The following is a 22,313-nucleotide window of genomic DNA, read 5'->3' as shown; positions in this document are numbered from 1 at the left end:
CTATCTCTGCATTATCTGTGTGTTCTCATGTTGTCTCTGCTCTCTGCATGTGTGTTTGCATGTGGTCTCCATGTCCCCTGTGTGGACGTCTCTATGCGCTATCAGTGCTGTCAGGTCTCTTTGCTGCCTCTTTGTTGTCTCTAGTGTCTCCATGTGAGTTGGTGTTGCCTTGGTGTGCCTGTCTCCATGTTACCCGTGGGTCTCTGTGTTCACCCCACACGTCTCTGTGGACTCAGCCCTGTGGTTTGTTGCTTAGCATATCTTCTGTGGCCTGTGAGACAGTTTCTGTGAGAACCTCACAGGCCTCAGTTAGACCTGTGAGGAGTTCCAGCTCCTTGAGGCATTCACACATAGGGCAGTGAACCTCACTTCTGTTCTAAGTCCTGCTTAGGAACGGCTGTGGTATAATTTCATCCCAAGATATACCTCGGTTCCCTGGACAGAAATACTGCTAGGCTTTCTGGCCTCAGGCTGCTGAGGCTGGAGAGCTGATCCCAGGTGATGGCCAGACTCTGGTGCCTGAAAACCTGCTGCCCGCTGGGCAGACTGTTTCCTTTTTGCTTAAATATTTCATAGGGTGTGGCCCTCCTGGTAATCGGTAAATTGCCTGGAGCTCTCGGTGAGCCACACCAGCTCAAGTTCTGTCACTTCGCTGTGAAAGAAGCCTTGCTTTGGTGATCGCTGACTTGGCTGAACAACAAAATGCTCCGTGCACGTCCTGTTCTCTTCTTTAATACATAATATTTAATTTGGCTTCTTTTATTCATTGGGGTAGGCTAGGGTTTGAGACATCACATCTCTGTGGGAAGAAATTTTCTTTAAGTAAAGCAACAACATCCAAAAGAGAATTACAACCAGGTCAAGAAGAGCCTGAATTGGAGGCCTCAGCATGGGTTGGTCCTGGGCTGGGCTCCTGGTACGGGTGCAGGCCCTGCAGCAGAGCAGGGGACCCTGACCCCAGGGCGTTTAAGATAACAGCAGCTCTGGTGTCCCCTGCCCCTGGAGAAACAAAGACGAGAACATCCACAGCAGGGTGACACCCACCCTCTCCAACTTACTAGAAAACAAGCACAGGAGCATGCCTGTGTCGTGGGTACCCCAACATGAGTCCAAGCACCCTGCTTGCAGAGGAAGCAGCTAGGTGAAGTTGTTGTAGTTCACATGCAGATATGGTGTGCAGGACCCAGCTGTGTGTGTGTGCTGGGATGCAGTGACACAGACAGATATTTGCACACCTACACCCGCAGCAATTTTGCTCATAGCAGGAAAGGTGGAGCAGCCCGGTGTCTGTCAGAGGGTGAGTGGAGAACCACAGTGAGGTAGCAATGGTGTGAAATGAAGTCATGGAAGATGTTGTCTAGGTAGAGCCTTTGCCTTTGGCCCCAACAGTTGAAATGAGATCAACATGGAACCACTCCTTCCAAATACCATATTGTCAGATGGACTCTTACAGGGAGGAGCAGGTCCCAGACAGCCAGCCTGACACACACGCAGGCTGGTAAAGAAGTCTCTGCTGCTTTAACCCTTTAAAATGAGGTAACCTGGGCTACCCAGTCAGGTTCTCTTCCCTGTTCCCACTTGTAAAACTCACCAGCTGGGATTAGCAGCTCAAAATAGCTAAGTTCATTCGAATGTTGCCTTTTTGACAGTGGAATGTCACCCAGCCTTTAGAAGTGGACACAAGGGGACTGGAGGGCAGTGTGCCTAGTGACAGTAGAGGATACGTCTGCATGCTACATGTATATAGGTGATTTGGGGAGCCAGGAGTGAGCCCCTGGAGTTACAGACATTTATGAACTGCCTGAGGTGGGTGTTGGGAATTGAACTCAGGTCCTTTGGAAAAGCAGCAGGTGCTCTTAACCCCTGAGCCATCTTTCCACCCCCAAAATAATGTGTACTCTATTCTCTCTCTCTCTCTTTCTCTCTCTCTCTCTCTCTCTCTCTCTCTCTCTCTCTCTCTCTCTCTCAAACACACACACACACACACACACCAGGAAAGAAGATGCAAACAGGAAGTAGAGGCCTGAGCAAACCACATCCTCTCTGTCCTCCCTTCCTGGAGGTGAGAGCATCTTATGCTGGCTCCTTTCAGGGGAGGAGGAGGAGTGTCAGTCTGATTAAATCAATTTACACCAAGGCAGCTGTTCTCAGAGGAGTCCTTTATCATCTAAATTACTCTCAGCAAGGCGTTCTTCCAACAGATATTTTTGTCTAGGGATCTTCCTGTTCTAAATTACATCCTATTACCTGTAACTGTGGTCCTGTAGGGGCCAAGGGTGGGATTGGGAATGTGGATATGTCATGTACCTTTATAACACACACACAGACACACACCGCTCCCTCTGTGTGCAGGTTTGGTGTGTTGGAAGTCCTATCTAGTGTATCAGAAGTTATTTTCTGCTCAGAAATTCTTTTATTTGCTTTGTGCTTTCATTCTAATTTTAAAGGCAAATCATTATACCTTTGTGTACAATTTCATGGCTGTAATCTCAGCACTCAGAAGGCTGAGGCAGAAGGTTTTTCAAGAGTTAGAAGTCAGCCTGGGCTGCATAGTGAGTTTTAGGATATAGTTTCTAGCCTATAGAACGAGACCCTGTCTTATTAGGGTCAACAATGAAGACAAACAAAACAACAACAACAACAACTAATTGTAAACTCAACCAAACAGAATTTAAGAAAGCAAGTGTCTGGGCCCAGTGGTACATGTCTGTTATCTACAGAGTGAACTTGTCTCAAATAAACCACAACCAAAAAGAGAGAAGGTAAATAGGGCAGCTGATATTGGTGGTGTAATGACTCTTCCTTGTGACCCATAGCAAGGCTGAGCCTCAGTTTCCATCTCTCTAAATTGCCATGACTCAGAATACTCAGAAAGGCCAGCACAGAGGCCACCTGTGGCCTGCATGGGATGGGGCCTGGTACTGTAGAGTGGTGAGACTTCTGCCTTGGGTTCCAGCCTCATCCTGGGAGGAATCAGAGTTGAGAATAACTTTGTCTCCATGGATTTTCCCAACCAGCCACATGGTCTGTGCTCTGTGTTGTGTAGTTAGTGTTGGGTGACTGAACATGTTGTTCTGTCATTGTGATGTGATGAAACTGGCAAAAGGGGCTGTGAGCAGGACTTTTGGGTGCTGGCTCTTTTCTCCTTGCTTACTTTGCATACACCGCTATCTGTGATTCTTGGGAGCCCCACCTGGAAGCCTGTGAGTCTGCCAGCAAGGACCAGATGATGGATGCACACTCCAATCCCTTGCAAAGCAAGTGCTCATGGGGCAGCTTTGGCATCTTATTTCTTGTGAGGTGTCAGTTCCTGCACTGTGAGAACCAAGGGTGCCTCTCTTCCCACTCAAGGCTTGTGTTGATCAAGAATGGTGGATGAGGAAGGCTTTTATGCTCAGAATTTTGTCTACGGGATGTTAGTAGAGGGGCAGTAGTCACTGAAGTCACTTCTGTGTCAGGGGCCCCAGTGGTGGCCTGAGGTAGAATCGGGTACTCTCCACTTCCTGGTGGATGCTGGCTGTTTCGAGATGCCTTTCTAGAAATTCTACATTTGCATTCTTTCCTGGCTCTGAGCTCAGTTTGGGAACGTGTTAGATGAGTCTGCACAAGCCATTGTATAGAGCCTCCTTCCCTGGGGGAAAGGTGGAACAAGAAAAGGAACCGCTGAGGAAGGCAGAAAGACTGCAGTGGCTAGGAGCTGGGCACAGATGCCACTTGGGTCATTATGAGCTGGGATCTTGCTAGTGATAAGGCCCTGCTGTAGTGCTGGTTTGCTAGGTAGACTGAGGAAAGTCTATGGTGTGCTGAGATCAAGCAGTGTCAGGCACCCAAAGATGTATGTAGGGTTGTCCGGGGCTGCCACACCACTTGGGGCTCAGGAGCCAGCAAAGAGCCCTGGGTAGGAAAACAAGACTGGAGGGTTAGGGAGGATCTCTCAGAAAATCAATATAAATGATACATCCTGCTATGGGCTGGTGCATAGGTGAAAGCCTTTGCCTGCAAGTAAGTGTCCAGAACAGAGCCTTTAAGGAGGAAATGAGAGCTAAAGGAGGTTGTAAGGAGGCTCTGGACTGAAAGAACTGTGACCTTACCAGAAGAGAGGGTCCATGACCTCTCAGAAGGAATAAGAGAAGATACAGAGTGTTGGGGCATCGGCAAACCAGAGAGAGAGAGAGCTCAGGGACACCAGCCCTTCTCAGCTTTTCTGGGAAATGCCCTGCAGACTCATGGCCCTTGTCCTTTGTGCCTCCCTCCCTACCATTTTGCTCCTCACCATCATTCTTCCCATTGTGGCTCACTAGGAGATCACTGTAACCTACATGGCCAGCACCCTGACTGACCCTCCCGGGTCAGGTATTTGTCAGTTGCTTACCAGGGAATCCCCTGAAGCCACCTCTACCAGGCTCTGCTGTAGCCCCTCTGCTGCCCACCTGTGCCCTCCCTAGAGCCCTACACTCCTCTGATGCCTCCATCTTGTTGCTTGGTAACTACAGCTTTCTTGTCCCTCTGGACCAGACAGCTCAGGGCTGGGACAGCCCATCAGCCCATGTTCCTGGGCAAACCAATGCCCCTGGTAGTGCTGGGCCTTCGTCTCTCTGTTTACAGAACAGTGCTCCCTAAGGAGGCTTGGGGGAGGGGGGAGGTGGAGCGCAGTAACATGAAAAGGAAGTACCAGCAGCTTGAAGTTAAAATAATGCCGGATGCAGGCACTCCTGGTGGCAGACAGTGACAACCAACTTGGAACCTTGGGGACTTGATGTCCTCCTTTACCTAGGATAAGCTAACTAAGGTTTGGAGCTGCACTGGTGTGGGGGAGGGGGGGGTCGCAGGTCCTGTAGGCTTGGGTCTCCTTCAGCTTCAGGCACAAGAGAGACCTATGTCTTCCCAGGAACAGGCCCCAGCCACACTGGCTTACAGGCGGGCATGCCCAGGACATGTTCTCTGTACCCATCCAACCCAGCACACCTCTGCAGCTCCCACTAATTGTGAATGCAGCCTGGCCTGTGAGATGCTGGTCCCCAGCCAACTGCCACTAAACATAGCACTTCACAAGGGGCCCCTGAGAATAGGATGGCTCCTGGGGGAGACTCTGACAGATGCAGAGGTAATGTGGATTGCTGGTCAACATGTGCTGGGCAAAAAGAAGCAAGAGAGGGAGAGAAAGAGAGAGAGAGATAAGAGGCAGGGGTCCATTTATCCAGGGCCCCTGGAGGTGGAGACCAATGATGACATCACAAGTGGCTAAGCAATCTAGGAGTGGGCTAGTGCATCGACTTGTGAACTAACACTGAGACCACCAAGGTCTTCTTGGGCCAGTAGGCTCCCCAACAGGCCTATCTCACAATGACTCATTTTCTGAGACACCTGAGCCCTCCGTGGAAGGAGGTAGGGTGCAGAAGTGGAAGATAGCCACCTGCTGGCTCAAGCAAGACTCCTGCAGCCACGAACTAATAGGAAATACAACTGAGATCACGTCTGGCAAGTAGCACTAAAGGTCATTCTGACCCCTTTCCTGAGACACACATGTTCCCGGGAACCATTGGCTCTGGGAGATACTGGAGGGTTCTGGGCTGCCACCTCAATGGAATAGCAGAAGACTCACTCACAGATAAACTCTCAGGTCAAACAAACAAAAGCAGTTTTAGGATTTGTTTGTTTGTGGCAAAACCTCACATAGCCTAGGCTATGTAATTAGGTAGGTGAGGCTGGCCTTGAACTTCTGATCCTCTTATATCCCAAGGGCTAAGATTAGTAGAGTACACCACCACACCCAGTGTGAGTTCTGACCCACAGCTAGAAATAAAGCCAAGTGGGTAACAATTCAGGCTGCCTGGGAGTTTCCACTCTCCTGTGTAGGGGAAAGGCAGAATGGGCCTCGGCTGCTCCTTCGGTGCTAACAGGCTTTGTGCCTGACTCCATCCCCACAGCTTCATGGCCAGGCGTGGGTGATGGCCTCAGGTTTGGGGACAATAGCAGAACAGAGCTGCCTCTGACGACAACAGCGGGTGTGGTTAAACACTAGTTTCTGGCAACGCAGATCCTGGAGAGCTAGGCTCCATGGTGCTCCTGAATGTAATCTCAGCCAGAGTCTTTTATTTCCTTCCTGTTTAATCATGTCCAGAAATTATATCCAGCTGAGTGGAGCTGCAGCCTCCTTCCTGAAACAATGGGTGGTTCCTGAGAGCCCTTGGGTTTATTTGTGTGACTGAAGTCCTGCCTAGAGCTGCCAATCATACTCTGGGTTGAGGTTGGCTGGTGCCAGCTAGGCACCTGGCCCATGCTTTCCCATCCCCTAGGAATCCAATGAAGAGGAAAAGAAAGGAAAGGAAGGTGACCTTCTATAGGGGAAGCACTGTGTCTGTGGTCATCTTGAGACTGGAGTCTCAGGGCATGTTTCTTGTAGGCCTGTGTGCTGTGAGCCTGTGCTGAAGCTCTGCAAGACCCTTTGCCTCAGGAAGACGGGGGGGGGGGGGGGGAGGGGGGGGAGTGTCACCAGTGAATCCTCAGCTTCACTCAGTCTGAGGCAGCACTTTCTGCTACTCAGGCCAGCCCACAAAGATGGATGAAGGAGCCAACAGCAGTGGCAGTTGTGACTATAGGAGCACATTTTGGCAAGGCATAACGATGCTCTAGGAACAGCAAGCCCTGGGGGCCAGTGGTTAGCATGACTTTCAAGGGTATAGTCTTTCACTACTTGTGGCCATCAGATTTGGAAACTCAGGATCTGACCCAAGCACTGTGGGGGTGGCAGGGTTGTGTGGGGCTGTGAAGAGAGTAAGACAGAATCAGAGCAGGTAATGGGGACTTAGCCATGCCACAGAGAAAGAGAAGGAGTGGCAGATCAAGCCACGAATCACTGCAAGGATGGGAAGGCAGCCAGGGTGAATCCGAGGCTCCTTTGTGTGTCTGTGTGAGCATGTTTGCAGTTGTGCCCAGTCTAGAACAAGCCTGAGGGGAGAAGGCAAGGCAGCGTCCTCCGTGCACCAGAATCTAGTTCTGTGGGGAAGAGCCTAGGTTGTCCCAGGTAGATCTTAGGGTGTGTGTGCCCCCTTCCAGAGATATCTTATGAGGCTTCATTATGTGACATTTAAATAAGGAGCAAGTCTGAGAGTACAATTCTGTAGAAGCTGCAAAACCTTGGTTTCAGCAGGACTCCTTAGGGCTACAGCTTAGCCTGTTTTTCCCAAAGACTGTTGTTATGGAAGATACCCCCCTCAAGCTATCTATGCAGGAATGTCGGGCACTGAGAGCAGTAAATGTGTGCTCACATATGATGGCACCTTTACATAATAGTGTACAGTTCACAGACCTCAAGCCAGTGGTCACACAAATGTGCCACACCTCAGAGTTCTCAGCCAGCCAGTTTCTTGATTACCAATGCAGTTCTTAAGTTTTTAAATTAGTTTTAAGAACTAATGTTCTTTAAAAAAATTTACCTGGATGTAGTGCTAGCATGAACATGGCAAATATGGCTCTTGCAGGCCTTGCCTTTCTCCCTGATTCCCTCTGCCTTGCTAAAAACCATTAGATTACATTCCTAAAGCTAGCCACCAGGGTCTCTTTCCTTATTTGGCCACTTCCTCCTCCTGAGGCTGACCACCAAGGTCCAGCTGTCAAAGTATTAAAAACTCCTTTGGCTCATCTAGTCAACCTGACCAGTTAAAACTAAATACCTCATCAACATGGGTCTTTCTATTTTACCTATAAAGCCACCATTTGCCAATGGCCACATCTGTTGCCTCTCTACCCCTTACCCCTCTTCTTTAGCCTTCCCCTTCTCCCTCATCCTCTATCTCCTATCTTTGTCTCGAATTCTCTGCCCTTTGCCCCTCTGAAGCAAATAAATCTTCTTTGTGCTGAGAACTTTGTCTTCAGGGATCCTGAGCCAATGCTATTTCTTCAATGAGAGTTGCAGTGTCACTGGAGCTGTGAGTGTCAGAGCCTGGCCCTGGCTACCCTAACATTCCAGGCCCAGTCACCTGTCCTCAACAGGACAATTAAACAAACAAGTAATAGTGAGAAGCCAGTACGGCCATGTTTGGAAGAGGAACAAAAAGATGCAGTGATTCTCCTGATCTCTTTGAGGAACTGACATGAGGTTTAGGTTTAAACAGGAGGACTCTGGCTAAGATGTTCAATCCCCACTCAGAAAGGCAAAGAGGCATGGACATCGGAGGAGGGAGAAAACAGGAAACAGGACAGGACAGGAGCCTACCACAGAGGGCCTCTGAAAGGCTCTACCCTGTAGGGTATCAAGGCAGATGCTGAGACTCATAGCCAAACTTTGGGCAGAGTGCAGGGAATCTTATGAAAGAAGTGGGAGATAGTAAGACCTGGAGAGGATAGGAACTCCACAAGGAGACCAACAGATCCAAAAAGTCTGGGCACAGGGGTCTTTTCTGAGACTAATAATCCATCCAAGGACCACTCATAGAGATGGCTTGGAACCCCTGTACAGATGAAGCCCATGGCAGTTCAGTGTCCAAGTGGGTTCCATAGTAATGGGGACAGGGAATGTTTCTGACATGAACTGATTGGCCTGCTCTTTGATCACCTCCCCCTTAGGAGCAACCTTACCAGGCCACAGAGGAAGACAATGCAGCCACTTCTGATGAGACCTGATAGACTAGAATCCCGGACTGGGGGAGGAGCACTGGTGGGAAGAAAGGAGAAAGGGTGGGGTTGGGAGGGGAGGAGGGAGGGAGCTACAGGGGGGATACAAAGTGAATAAACTGTAATTAACAAAAACAATTTAAAAAAGTAAATAGAAGCCAAGATGTACGCATGACTAAGGAGCCCTGGTGTTGCTCTGCGCATCGTCATTGTCTCCACTCCAGTCTGCCCTGTCTGACAAGTTGTCACAACTGTTAGACATCTCTTTCCTGGAAATAACCTCTCGGATTGGCCAGCACTAGGCTTCATTCAGCCTTTTCCTTCTCTCAGCAAATGATTCCTGAGAAAATTCAAACTTCTACGGAGTCCATAGTTTTAATAGTTTGATAACCACAGGGAGGGGCACAAATGTCTCAGATATCTTCATTTCTGCCAGGATGGTAAGCACTGTTGCTGGATTCTCAAAAGTCAATATTCAAGAAATGGGAGCTGGGAGGAAGATCAGGTTTATTCAAGGTCTGGCTCTAGAAAACGGGGGCCTGTCGTTCTCAGCGCTGTTTGCTGAACAGGGTCTCTGTCATCTCCTTCAGAGTCTTCAGATCTTTTCCCACGAGGATGCCAGGCATGGAGTTAGTGCCCACCATACCACAGCGTCACCTCATCTACCCTAAACATTTACAAAGACACAGTTTCCCGTCAAGACCTGTTCCTCCGGAATCAGGTCCCATTCCCCAATTCCCATGCTAGAACCAGCGAGAGGTGCTGTGTTCTAGCATGGGAATCCAGGTACCTGGGGCTGGATTTCCACATGGCTCCCTGGAAATACAACATAAACCTCCTGGACTGTCTTTATAATCACTGCTAGATCCACAAGGAGGGAACTCACTCCCCAACCCCCACTCTGGGGAAAAGATAGTGTTAGATTTCAGTTGTGACTCCTTACAGACATCAGGTCCTTGGAATGTGTTGCTTAAATCCTCAAGCCTTTAGACACTTTTCTTGTGGTCTTTTTGTGGCTGATTTTCTGCTCATTCCTTTGTGAACAGAGGTCACATTCTATTTGGTTCCCAGCTGGTGGAGATGAGAAGCCATAGTGTAAGGGTTGCATGGTGGAGTGACAGGTGCACTCATGCCAGCTAGGTTAGTCTTGTCCTATCTTAATCTCTGATTTTTTCCTGCTGTCCAGTGTTGTTGTTGTTGTTTTAACCAGTTCCCAAGCCCAGTGTTTTGAAGTCTCTAGCTTCTCACATGAAATTATCCAATATTCTCTTGGGTTTGCGGCCCCTGCAGGGAATGCCAGGGGTGTTTTCTTTTGCCTCTTTTGGGGTTGAACAAGCAGTATTTGTTTGTTGCAATACTGGGGATTGAACCTAGGCGCGTGCCAGGAAATTGTTCTACAACCGAACCATATTCTTCTCTCAGAAAAGCAATTTCTATAAGGAGGAATTGCATTCTCAGGGTGTGGCCTTAGCTTTTGTTGAAACAGCTGCCCTTGTCTTGCTCAGAGAACTTGTAATTAAGGCCATTTGCACCTGAGACCTCTGTGCTCTTACGAATTACAGCCTGCCTCACAGGCATCTGTTTTTTTGGACTCTGTTCCACACAGCCGTTGTTGCCATGTCTAGGCTGTAGCTTAGATTGACCTTCATGGCCTCCATCTTTTGAACTTTCTCAGGACCAGGCCTTCTGCCTGGATGCACCTGGTTTTATGGGTCTGGAGATGTCTTGATTCTGCCTTCATCTTCAAGGATGCATTTGTTGAGTGGTGATTTAGGCAGTAGACATTCCAGTCTCCTGGGTCTACCCTTTCTTTGGTCACTAAAAACAAGAATTAGAGATGGGGTTAAAAATATTTTTGCTTTTCTTATTTTTAATATTAAACTCACTCAGCTGAAACTAAAAACACAAGGTCAAAGAGAGAGGAAGAAAGATTTTTGCTTATTGTTTGGTTTCTTTGCTTATTGTTTGTTTTGTTTTCTTTTTTTTTGTTTTTTGTTTTTGTTTTTGTTTTGAGACAGGGTTTCTCTGTGCAACCCTGGCTGTCCTGGAACTTGCTCTGTAGGCCAGGACAGCCTCAAACTTAGAGATTTGCCTGTCTCTGCCTCCCGAATACTGGGGTTAAAGGTGTGCACCACCACCACTTGGCTGAGAAAGACAGAGAAATTAAAAAAAAAAAAATTTCAGTTTATTTACTTTACATCCCAAGGGTGGCCCCTCCGTCCTCTCCTTCTAGTCCTCCCTTGCCCTCCTTCCCCCTTCACCTCTCTCTTTCCCTCCTGAAGAGGAGAGTCTCCCTCATCAACACTTTCCAGCACATCAAGTCACATCAGGATTGAGCATATCCTCATCCTTTGAGGCCAGGCAAGGCATCCCTGCCAGGGAGAATTGATCCAAAATCAGGCAATAGAGTCCATGTTAGAAACAGCACCTCCCCCAGCCCCCACACCCCTTCCCTCCACTCGACAGGAGACCCACATTAAGACCAAGCTGCCCATCAGCCACATGTGTGCCGGGAACCTAGGTCTAGACCGTGCACGCTCCTTAGTTGATGTCTCAGTCTCTGAAAGCCCCCATTGCTCTGGGTTAATTGTCTCTGTTGGTCTTCTTGTGAGGTTCCTGTTCCCCTAACACTTCTACAGGAGCCCTGTCCCATGCTTATCTGTCTCCATCCATTGCTGCCTGGAGCCTCCCAGACAGTCAAGATAGTCAAGTTAGGCACTGAGACACAGAGATTTTTAAGTCAGGATGAGCATATCTATTTTCCGAAACATACAGCACCCCTATGACAAAACATTCGCAATCCTAGCAGTGTAGGGTACAATATAACTGCATGTGCCTGTTAAATGAAGTAACTGATACATGGTGACCCTGATTCCTCCCCTCCCTATCCCTCCCTTCCTCTCTCCTCCCCTTTCTCCCTTCCTCTCTCCTCCCCTTCCCCCTCCCCTCCCCTCCCCTCCTCTACCTTCCCTCTCATGGTACTAGGTATTGAACTCAAAGCCTCGTGCCCCGACACTGTCTCTATAGACTTTTTTTTTCTGTCTCTGGACTCGGCCATATCCTGGTATTGCACATCTCTGTACGGAGCAGTAGAACGGCTCTAGCTTGCCTTGGGGGAGGTTGACCTGGTACAGTGAGTTTAGAGTCCATGTGATGTTGCTGTACTTCAATAGCAATCAAAGCTCATTTTCAAAAGGTATTTTTAACTCATGCCCTGAGGCAACAGAAATTAATGACTTGCATTATTTACACAAAGAAGTTCACTCTTGATGGCGGCAATTTTTAACATTATGTTTGTCTGACTCTGTCATGGGACATAAGCCAAATATTTAAGGTTTGAACAAGGTGATTAAGCCAAGAGAGTTATCTAAGTCAGCAACTGCTAGGCAAACATATTTTTCCTTTTCTCTTCTTTTAATGAAAGAGAAGAAGAGTGTTAGGGAAAAGAGGTAGGTTTTAGTTTAGTCTTCAAAGCAAAAGTTGAACTTTAAAATGTGAGAAGATGAAAAGCCAGTCCGTTTGGCCAGGATTTACTGACCATGGCAATGTGTGTGCAGGTCCCCCTGGCACACAGAGAAATGCTCAGAGGTTGAATATTCCTCAGCCTGTTGGGGAGGGTCTACCCTCAGTGCCTCAGTCCCCAGTCACTCTATGGCCTTGCTGGGCAAGCTGCCTTTAGTGTGTAAAACCTGGCTGGGAATATTTATCTGGGAGTCCTTCTGGGACTCAATGGTGGCTCCTCTGGGTTTTCAGAAACTGGTATTATTTCCCAGCTGGCTGCACTGCAGATGTTTGAGCCCCAGGGTGCAAGGACCTGGGTTGGTATCTATGGCCTCTCCAGTGGGCTAAAGATCCTGCAGTAGTTTTTGCCTTGATTGCTGAGGTGCCTTTCTGTGCAGCAACAATGCCCCCAAGGGTCTGTAAGACTGCCATTTCCACCTGCCTGCAACCAAAGAATGACCTTTGTCACAGGCCTGAGTCACGTTATCTGCGCTAGGTTAATAATAGGACAGAGATCATGGTGGGAGGCAGCCTGCCTATCTCTGGGCAGTGACATCTGGCTAACTTAAAGGACTGTGAAGTGTTTCTGTCTGGACAGTATTGCGCACATTACAAAATAAGCTTGATTTAGGCAGGGCAGGAAGTCATCCCCCAGCCCCAGCAGACAGCTTCACCACGCCATGTCTTGGTTTTTCTCCTAGATAGGTTGTATGTAAATGTGTGGTTCTCTACAAAAGCAGTGGTGCCCTTTAACCACTTTTATTCTGCTTGGATATGTACCCCAGGAACTGTCCTGCTCATTTCATACAGGGGAAACTCACTTAACAAGAAAAAAATTATTCACAATAGCTAGGAGGTGGAAAGAACTCGAGTACCCCTCAGGTAAGCAAAGCATGCTCCATCAAATGCTGGAATGTTACTGGATGGGAAAAGGAAGGACATTGGGACACTCCATGGATGAGCCTCGAGGACATTGTGCTCAGTGAATCAAGCAGTCACGAAAGGACAAATGTGTGACTACACTCTCGTGATTGTCTCTAGAGTCACACAGACCAGGAAGAAAGGAGGGGTCACGGGCTGAGGAACTGGCGTTTCTTAGGGACAGAGCTGCGGTGTGAGGAGAGGAGAAAGTGCTGAGGATGTCTGCTGGTGATGCTTACAGCTGTGGGTACTATTTCAGACCACAGGGTGATGTTAACATTTATTCTATTTGTATTTTCTTTTTGCAATTAAACAGAATAAATTCCTTTAAAAAGGCAAAAGCAAAGCTGTGTGTGGTGGTGCATGCCTATAATCCCAGCACCTGGGAGTCAGAAGCAGGAGATTGAAGCAAGTTCAGAGGTCAGCCTGGTCTACATACTGAGTGCAAGGCCAATGAGGGCTGTGCATCGAGGTCCTGTCTCAAGCAAGCAAACAAACACCCATTTCAGAAAACCAATCCCCTAAGAACCAGGAAAAAGCAATGAAATGACTAGATTAATTTGTTTTATTTTTTATGTTTTATATAGTGAGTGATGTGGGGGCAGGGATATTCTATGGTATGCATATAGAGGTCAGAGGGCAACTTTGTGGACTTTATTCTCTCCTACCTTTGCTTGGGTTGGAGAGGATCAAACTCAGGTTATCATGTTTGGGTTGTAAGTGTCTTTACTCACTGCACAATCTTGCCAACTCTAAGTAGATGTTTTTAACAATCACCCACAAGGTGCCAGCAACAGCTCGAGGGACAATGACCTGTGGCAGTCTTTATGGCCACAGCGATGCTACAAGGAAGGCTTGAATAGATGTCAGCCATGATTCGGACACTGACTGATGAGTCCTTTTATACTATGTCGGCTTTGTGATTTAACAATTCCCCCTGTCCTTGGCTGGCCCACAAGGAGAGGGGCCTGGCTGGGTCAGAGGGTCAGCTTGTCCTGACCTTTAGTCAAATGGGAAGGAGAATGGGTGAGTTGATGTAGCTTGAATGTCAGAAACACTAAGTCTAGAGCATGCAGGGGTAGAGGGGAGGAGAGCACTGTGGGGGAAAAGCTGGCCCTATCTCTGCAGCCTGAGTCAGAGCTACCCTTGTCCCACTGTGTGCGCAGCCAGAGCTGTGATGCCATCTGGGAGCTGCCACCTAGGAGTGGACTGCTGAGCTTGAGGAAGTTGGTGTGGGACTCACCCTGCCATTCAGGAGCCACACATCTAGGCATTCCAGCCAGCACCCACAGGTTACTGGCTGCCAGAGTGAGCATCTATTCTGAGTCCAGGATGTGCAGATAACTGCTTTTTCCCAGCAGAACCTTCACAGTTCCTGAGCCGGGCACTGATAGGCAGAGGCTTCCTGGCCCTTCCATTCATTCCAGGCTCCTAGAATTTGTTTCCTTATCTTGACCCTGCCATCCTTTTTGAGCAAGTGGCTTGGCCACTGTAGAACAGACAGAAAAGGCATTATGTTATTATTGTGCCTACAGTCTTGTCTTCCAGGGTTATTTGAGGCTATATACAAAAAGGGCTTAGGCTGAGCATTAGAGTTCTCTAGAGGAACAGAACTTATAGTATGTATGTATATATATATCATACATACATACATACATACATACATATACACATACATACGCACACACATATATGTACCACACACCCCAGGGTAATTAAAGAGCTTCAGGTGTTCCAGGGTTAAAGTGAATGTTCCACTACTGTCCTGCTGAGAGAGCAAGCACTGGCCTTGAATTTAGGCCTCCTCCCTATGCAGTGTGGCTGTAGAGGCTGTGAGCTACCGGGGAGATAGGATTGGGGCTCTTCCTGGCCTTGGTACAAGCTGGCCACCATGGGGCCAGATCCATTTTGTGAGATGGACCACTGGGAATTCTGCTTATAGAAATCCGTGCCTTGGAGCCAGGCACCTTTGTCATGGATTTGGGAATCAGATGAGTCCTTTTATACCATGTTGGCTGGCTTTGTGATTTAACAAACATTTGCTGGCTTGTCCTGCTCTGTTGACAAAAAGGATGTGTCAGAACCCAGGTCTTTCTTTGCCAACTAAATGTGGAACTTGCAGACCAGCAGGCAATCACTTGGACACTGGTTTAGGTAGTTCTGGAATCTCTGGAACAACATGAAGCAAGTTTTAGGTGTTGAGATTAGAAACTAGGAGAGTAGTTCTCTACTTTCAAAGGCTGAATCCTTTTCCTTTCTCTTATGGAGGGCACCTTAAGCATAGTGAGACCCACTTCTGCAGTCTGAATTCTGTGCACACCACCCCTGTTCCCACCAGGAGCATGACATCCTCTGCACAGGAGGGGTCTCCTATATAGTCCTCCAGTCTGAGTTTTCCACTTTAAACCATGGGTGGACAAAACTGCAAGCACCTGCTTTGGTCCTCAGCAAGGTCATGAGGGCACCTGTAAAATGTGTGGCAATGGCTCTGACTTTCAGGACTGTGTGGATACTCTGGGGAACTCTATAATTTCTGTGGTCTGGGCTGTTGTAAACATGTTCTCACTCTTCTGGTGTCTGTTGCGCTGGTGTTTCTGGATCATTGGTTCTTTGTTCCCTGCCATACAATGTACCAAGGTGGCTCCAGGTTACGCATGAAATCCTGGGAACTGGGCTTGCTACAGCAAGGTGGAACTGTCACTTGGAACAGTCTCCTACATGCCCCTACAGGGACTACCCAGGTATGAGGTCCCCTGTGGAGCAGCTTCTTTGTCTTGGCTTTTTTTTCTATTGCTCTATAGCCACCTATATGTATAATATCCATGTATGTATAGTGGCTGTCATGTGCACTGGGCTCCCTTCCCTACCCATGCTCCAGGGGAACAGAAAATGTGCAGATTTTCATGGAGAATATTGTCCCCGTTTACCCATTTGGAGGTCACAGAGAAATACTTACGGCAGATCTGCATTTGGCAGCCGCTGATGACAAACAACATTGCAAGCTATGTTTTCTTGTTGGCCTCTGAGAGCCATGTCTGGGCGAGGCCTGCACGGCTTGAGAGCATCTCAACAGTGAACTGGACTTGTCAGTCCCTGCAGCTGAGCAGAAGGACCCTGAGCTGATAGCAGTGATGGCCACTGTGATCTGAGAGTCTGACCAGCACAGTTTTGGGCTAAGTGGGCTGGATTTTGGATGAAGAAAGAATAGCATCAGGGAGCTGGTTGACTGAAGGCAGAGGGACCTTACTAGAGTCCAGGGCGCTTGTGCTTGTCCCTAGCTCACACCTCACAGAACAGTGCTAGGTAGCCCCTTCCTGACCCTTGCTGGAATAATGTGCCTTGGAGAAGTCCTATAGAAAGCAGGCTATCCTTGGTCTCCTTTGAAGGCAGCCTCCCAAGGAAGGGTTTAGTTTGGGCTAACCCTCAGGTGCTAGGGCCTAGGGTTGTGGATGACAAAGCCCAGCGTCTACAGAAAGTTCCTTTCTGCCTATGGCTGTGCACCATAGCCCTGGATCTTTTATAAGACAAGTAGTCCAATAGGGGTAGCTGTGGCTGGTGTGCCATGGTTTCTTGAAGCTGACAGCTTGGGGTGGGTGATGCCATAAAGGAGCAACAGCAGCAGCTCCACCTGTACTGTACATGTAATAGCTGGGTATCAGGGCTGCAGTGTGGCCTGGCTGGTTCCTGTAAGCAAGGGCAGGCTCATCTCTGAGAGTCAGACTGGGGAAGAAGGTGACAGGAGGGCCAGGACTTTGCATCTTATTTCTTGATTTTGTGCTTTAAAAGCACTTCAGAAGGACTGGGAGAGAGGGCCTGGTTGCAAGTGTTTTACTGAGCCCCAGAACCCACATAGAAGTCTGAGTGCTCCTTTGCACTTGTAATCCCAGCACTACTGGGAGATGGTGGATGGAGGCAGGTGGCTCTCTGGAAACTCAGTGGCCAGTTAGATCAGGCTATGTGTCAAAGTCCTAAACCAACCACAGACCCTATCTCCAACAAAAGGAAGGGCCAAAGGGCCCACAGTGGAGGTTGTCACATATACTATACCTATGCATGTCTAACAGCATGAGCGTGCACAGACATACATACACTCATACACGGAGAGAGGGAGGAAGGGAGGCTGGGGCACAGTGGAATAGATGATGCATATATCATTGCACTTGAGAAATTTCACCATGTGATGCTCACTGAATAATGTTCTCAGAGTTTCCCAGCCTTTAACCTTTGCATGTATGAAAAATGTCAAGAAAAATGTGTTTTCACAGGTCGAGTATTTACCCGTCATATGTTGGTGTCTTGTCTGGAGCAGTTATAAAGCACAATCACATCCCTTTCGGCAACCTTGGAAGTCAGCAGAACAGCCCTTACATGCCAGGAAGGTGTGGTAGCTGGCCACTGGTTCTGTGTGAGCCAAGTTAAAGTTCTCTTCTAAGTTAAAACACTTGGTGCTGCATTGGTCCTAAGGCTCTCCATACCAGGTCGATGGAAATCTTCCAGCTCTTCTTCATGGAGATTAAAACAGTCCCATAGGCTACTCTGCCCTGTTCCCTGTTCTTCCTTCTCTAAGTCAGCTAATCTCAGTGGCTGCCACCTCCCAGCTTGAGCTCCCCGCATGCCTGAGTGGATGCTCAGTACTCCTCCTTAGTTTCACTGGGTGCAGTGTTCAGTGTTCTCCAACTTGGGAGTATCGGGCCATGGTAGTGACCTTGCTTCTGAGCAATCAGCCAGAGGGACCAGCGCTGAGAGACAGACACGTCTGAGAAATGAACCAGGCATGTCTGCACATGTGTGCAATCCCAGTACTTTGGAAATAGAGGCAGGAGATCAGGAGAAATTCAGTCATCTTTGGCTATATATCAAAATTTGAGGCCAACTGGGGCTCTGAGACCCTGTCATAAAAACAACAGAAGGGGAGGGCAGGGAGCTAGGTGGATCAAGTATCAAGTGTTTGCCTGTCCAGAGAGGGTCACTTGTGGGAAGATGAGATTGAGAGGGTCCCAGCAGGGCTTCTGGTGCTGGGAGAGCTTCTAGAGCCCGCCAGCAGAGTTGAGCAGTTCCTGAGTGGGGAGTGAGGATTGAAATAATTAAAGCAAGTCATACTACACATGGGATCGGCTTGTGAGGGCTGTCAGTAAGACTGCAGCATGGGTTTATTCCACAATTCCTTTTTTACAGGCAAAGCAAAAACAAGTCACATTAATACAAAAAGAAGTTCCTGGAAGCACCAAACTTCTTTTCTAAAACTACTTCCTTATAGCAGATATGGTCCAAGGTCACACAAACAAGCTTTAAGGAAGTTGGTGAAACTTCCTCTTTTCTCTGTCTCAAGGTGAAGGCCAGGGTGAAAACATGTTTTCCATAAAAGTGATGTAAAAAGATAACCATGAGGGCTATAATACTTGCAATAATTAATCCAACCATTCTCTTAGGTCTGCTTCTAGCACACAAAATCCCTTATCAGAATACCAAGCCTGAGAAACATTCACAGGAACCATAATAAAAGAAGGCTGTTGAGCCTGCGGTCCATTTGAAAGCTTAGAAACAGTTTGTTAGTTTACATTGATGGCAAGAAACCTTAAAGGTTGGATCTTGTGTAAAAATGTTAACATTCCAAACAACAAAGCATAAGGATGAATTACACAGGCAATTACAGGGCCTCCGGAGAGTTTCTGCAGCAAGTTTCCAAATAGAGGTCTACTGAAAACCAGAATCAGACCAAAGTCCCATAGTCAGTCCTCTTTCCCTTTCTTCTAGATTTTATTGAGAATTGTCCTGATTACCAGACCAATCAAGTCTAGTCACGTTGTATCTAAAAGGTTTCTCTGCACAATAGCTTCTCCCATGAGCAGAATGTAGCAAAGGTGAGTCAGGAGCATAAGCCCAATACAGCTCTCCTTTCACCACCAGGACAGAATGAATCCACCATGGTCTGCAGCGGGAACATCCTCCTTTCGGGGGAACATTGCCTGCAAATCGCACCAGCCTTTCTTGGATCCACCTGGCTCTTTCTGCATCCTGTGGAAAAACACAAGCATGCTCTCTTCCCCATATTAATACAGGGTCGGGGCCCTGCCATATTCCAGTAATTGGATCTTTCCATTTTACTTGGGCATAATTATCTTTGGTATTAGGGTGCCACAATCGATCAGCTTCAGAATGGCCTTGTATATCCCCATTCAAAAAAATTTAAAATAAAGAGAGCATGATTAAGATACTTCTGTGGTGTTTGGTGATATAACCCCCCCCTTTTATTTTTTGTAATTGTTTCTTAAAAGATCCATGGGCATACTCAACAAATTCTTGGCCTTAGGATTATATGGAATACCTGTTTTGTGACTTATAGTCATTTGAGCGCAAAAACTCTGAAAAGCTTGACACGGATATCCCGAACCATTATCAGTCTTTATAATGGAAGGAATACCAATTGTAGCAAAACATTTATAACATGACTTACAACATGTTTGGTGGCTTCTCTTGTTAAAGGAGTTGCCATGATAAATCCTGAAAAAGTATCAATTGTTATGTGAACATATTTTAGTTTTCCAAATTCTGGGATATGAGTTACGTCCCTAGGTTTTAAGTTTAAGTTAACTTTATGTTACAGATTTTAAACATACACAGTGATCAATAATCTATAACCAAGACATATAGAACATGGTAAACTTATACATTCAAAACAGACAGACAAAAACACCTTGCTATTTGTTGAGTCCAATTTTTATGACCACAGAAGCTTCCTTTTTTCTCTGTCTCAAGGTGAAGGCCAGGTGAAAACATGTTTTTCAATAAATAACAAAGCAGCTTTTCAAACAAGCAGCTCTCCACAGAGAGTTCTGTACTGACCCACTTGTCCCTTGTATGCTCACCCCTTAAGGGCTTCAATACTTCCAGATGACCCTTCTGTGCTCACTTTGAGGATGAGCCTAATAGTGACACTGTTCAGAGAAGGCATCACTTTTGAGTTTCAGTGCTGAACTGTTTCAACCCTTCCTAGGGTGACTGAGTGTTTGCCCTCAGGGGGTTGTTTTAGCTGAGTGGATGATTGTCCCTCCTCCACCCCCTTCCTCAGCAATGCCTCCCTATCTTTCAACAACCAAGGGTGTTCTAAAGAGGAGGCACCCTAAGGTCTTGCTGGTCTGGGGAAACCTGTGATAGCAAAGTGCACCCTACCCCTCACAGGAGCTGGAGTTAACTGTATAAGGGGCCATTACAGAGTGGCCCATGTTGCCCTCAAGCCCCCTCCTGGCAGAGGGCAGAAAGCAGGCCACGCTGGGCACAACTGGGCTTTCACAGAAATGGCATTTCTGAGTTGGTTTCAAAATGTTATTCTCATTGGTAGTATACGGGAAGTCCAGTAACTCTTGCATCCCAGCCTGGTCACTGGCCTGGCAGCTGCCTTACACACCCTGTCCCTGATTGAACGGGCCAACCTATCCTGGCTGGCCTCGTTCCACAGGTTTCAAGCAGCTCTAGCTTCATCACCTGTGTTTCTGTTTGACCACCTAAAACAGTTTGGGTGACTCATTGCACCTGGGGGCTATAGCTTTTTGCAGGATGTGTTGGATATTATACAAGGGTCTCTGAAATGAACCTTCTCCTATTGAGCTATACCCCAAGCCTGCCCTAACATTTTAGTTTAGTTCTCCCCTGATGAATATGTTTCTGTTCTTATTTTTACAAGCCTTTCATTGAAAATGTACAGGGTCCCCAAAGGAAAATCTGTTATCACCTCCGTGTTGGTATTCTGAAACTCTGCTCAGAGCTTCCTGTCACTATTGCCCTGGGAATTGACCTTTCCTTGGAGCCAAACCTAAGGGAGGATGTGCCACTCTCCAAGGTTGGGCTACAAGGGTTCCCAAGATTGGGTCGTGGGACACACCTGCCAGCAGGTACAAAGAGGCTGGGTCTTGGCTGGGGCCTGCTCTAGAGCCCAGTGATGTTCTTGGATGGGGCCTCGGTGCACACCCCCTGTCCCCCCACTAGCCATGGATCATTCCCTGGGCAGCCTGACTTGGTCAGGGCCCAGGCTCAGATCACCAGCGTTGGTAGGGATGCTGAGCTGCAGACAGGCTGAGAGAAAAGGTCGTGATCTCTGGGGTGGTGAGAGAAGAGGCCCGCGGGAGTTTGGAAAGAAAATGGGAGAACTGAAACTGAGGAAGTGATGAGTCTAGCTCTTGGAGGGCGGGAGGGCACGGGGCCTGTGCTGTGAGTAGGGGTGAGGGGAGGACGCGGTCCTGTGGACACGGAACTGCACTCTCCTAGGTGCTGAGGGAGGTCTGCTGCTGTGGGCAGTTCATTAGGCAGTGGCCTCTAAGGGCTGGGTTTGTGGGTGCGGAGTCCTTTAGGGTGCAGCGTTCTAGAGGGGTAACCCAGGGCTATGGCTACAGGGGCGGAGTTGTAGGGGTGGAGCCTTGAGGGGGCGGGGTCATTTGGGAGGCCGCCCGGTTCCGCCCCTGGCAAACTTTTCCTGGGCCGTGGGGGCGGGCAGGTGAGGTCACATGGCGGCTGGGGCGGGCCGGTCGGACCCCGCCCCTACGCCGGAGTCCGGCGGCTGCTACGGAGCAGCGGCGAGTGGCTGCGGGGCACAGCGGAGTGTAGCGGAGCCATGCCGACGAACTTTACGGTGGTGCCGGTGGAGGCGCGCGCCGACGGCACCGGGGACGAGGCTGCTGAGCGCACGGAGGAACCGGGGTCCCCCGAGAGTGGGGATCCTGCCTGCCCTACTCCGGGTGAGCCTGGCCGCACCTGCCGCGGGACAAAGGCAGAGCCTGGGCCCGCCCGCCGCCGCCGGCCGCTCTGGTTCGCTGGTTGGCGGCGGCGGCCCGCGGCTCGTAGCGGGGCGTTGGGAAGGGGTCAGGAGGGCCAGCCGCTGCCTGCCTGGCTCGGGGGAGTGACCCGGGATCGGGAGAGGATTCTTGAGCTGATGGTTTGTTGGCCTTGTTCGTTCCGTCCCAACACTTCACTGCTCCTCGCTCAGGCTGCGTGGGGAGTCCACTGCATAAGTCTCCCTTGTTGGCCTGAGCGGCTCCGTCAGCCCTGGGGGCGCGGTCTCCACCTCTCTGCATGGCCTGTCTGGAGCCCAGAGGCTGGAGCACCGGAAACTACTTGATCTGGGAACTCTGACGGGACTAGGGAGGAGTTGCACAGCTGGTGGAGGTACCTATGGAAGGCCTAGGTGCCTAGGTGGCACCTGGGAGAGCTCGAGGTACAGACTCCTGGATGGGTGGTCTCACTGACCTACGGCTTCCTGTAGGCAAGCTTTTCTTTGCTCCAGGATG

The 22,313-nt window shown here is 48.7% G+C and overlaps 1 protein-coding gene across 2 annotated transcripts in view; it reads left to right on the top strand.

The window, feature by feature from the left end:
• The window catches only part of Slc12a7 (solute carrier family 12 member 7), a 76,666-nt gene that overhangs the window by 3,822 nt on the left and 50,531 nt on the right, over positions 1-22,313 (top strand). The window contains exon 1 of one of the 2 annotated variants that reach the window (XM_021631412.2): positions 21,564-21,764. The exons of the other annotated variant lie outside the window; for it this stretch is intronic. Within the exon in view, the coding sequence (XP_021487087.1) occupies positions 21,641-21,764 (124 nt within the window). The 5' untranslated portion in view covers positions 21,564-21,640. Of the gene's footprint in view, positions 1-21,563; positions 21,765-22,313 lie in introns of those variants that run through there. 2 annotated transcript variants of the gene reach the window in all.

The sequence above is a fragment of the Meriones unguiculatus genome, chromosome 3, assembly GCF_030254825.1.
Source record: "Meriones unguiculatus strain TT.TT164.6M chromosome 3, Bangor_MerUng_6.1, whole genome shotgun sequence".
Classification (NCBI taxonomy): domain Eukaryota; kingdom Metazoa; phylum Chordata; class Mammalia; order Rodentia; family Muridae; genus Meriones; species Meriones unguiculatus.
This window is presented reverse-complemented; position numbering and strand designations above follow the sequence as displayed.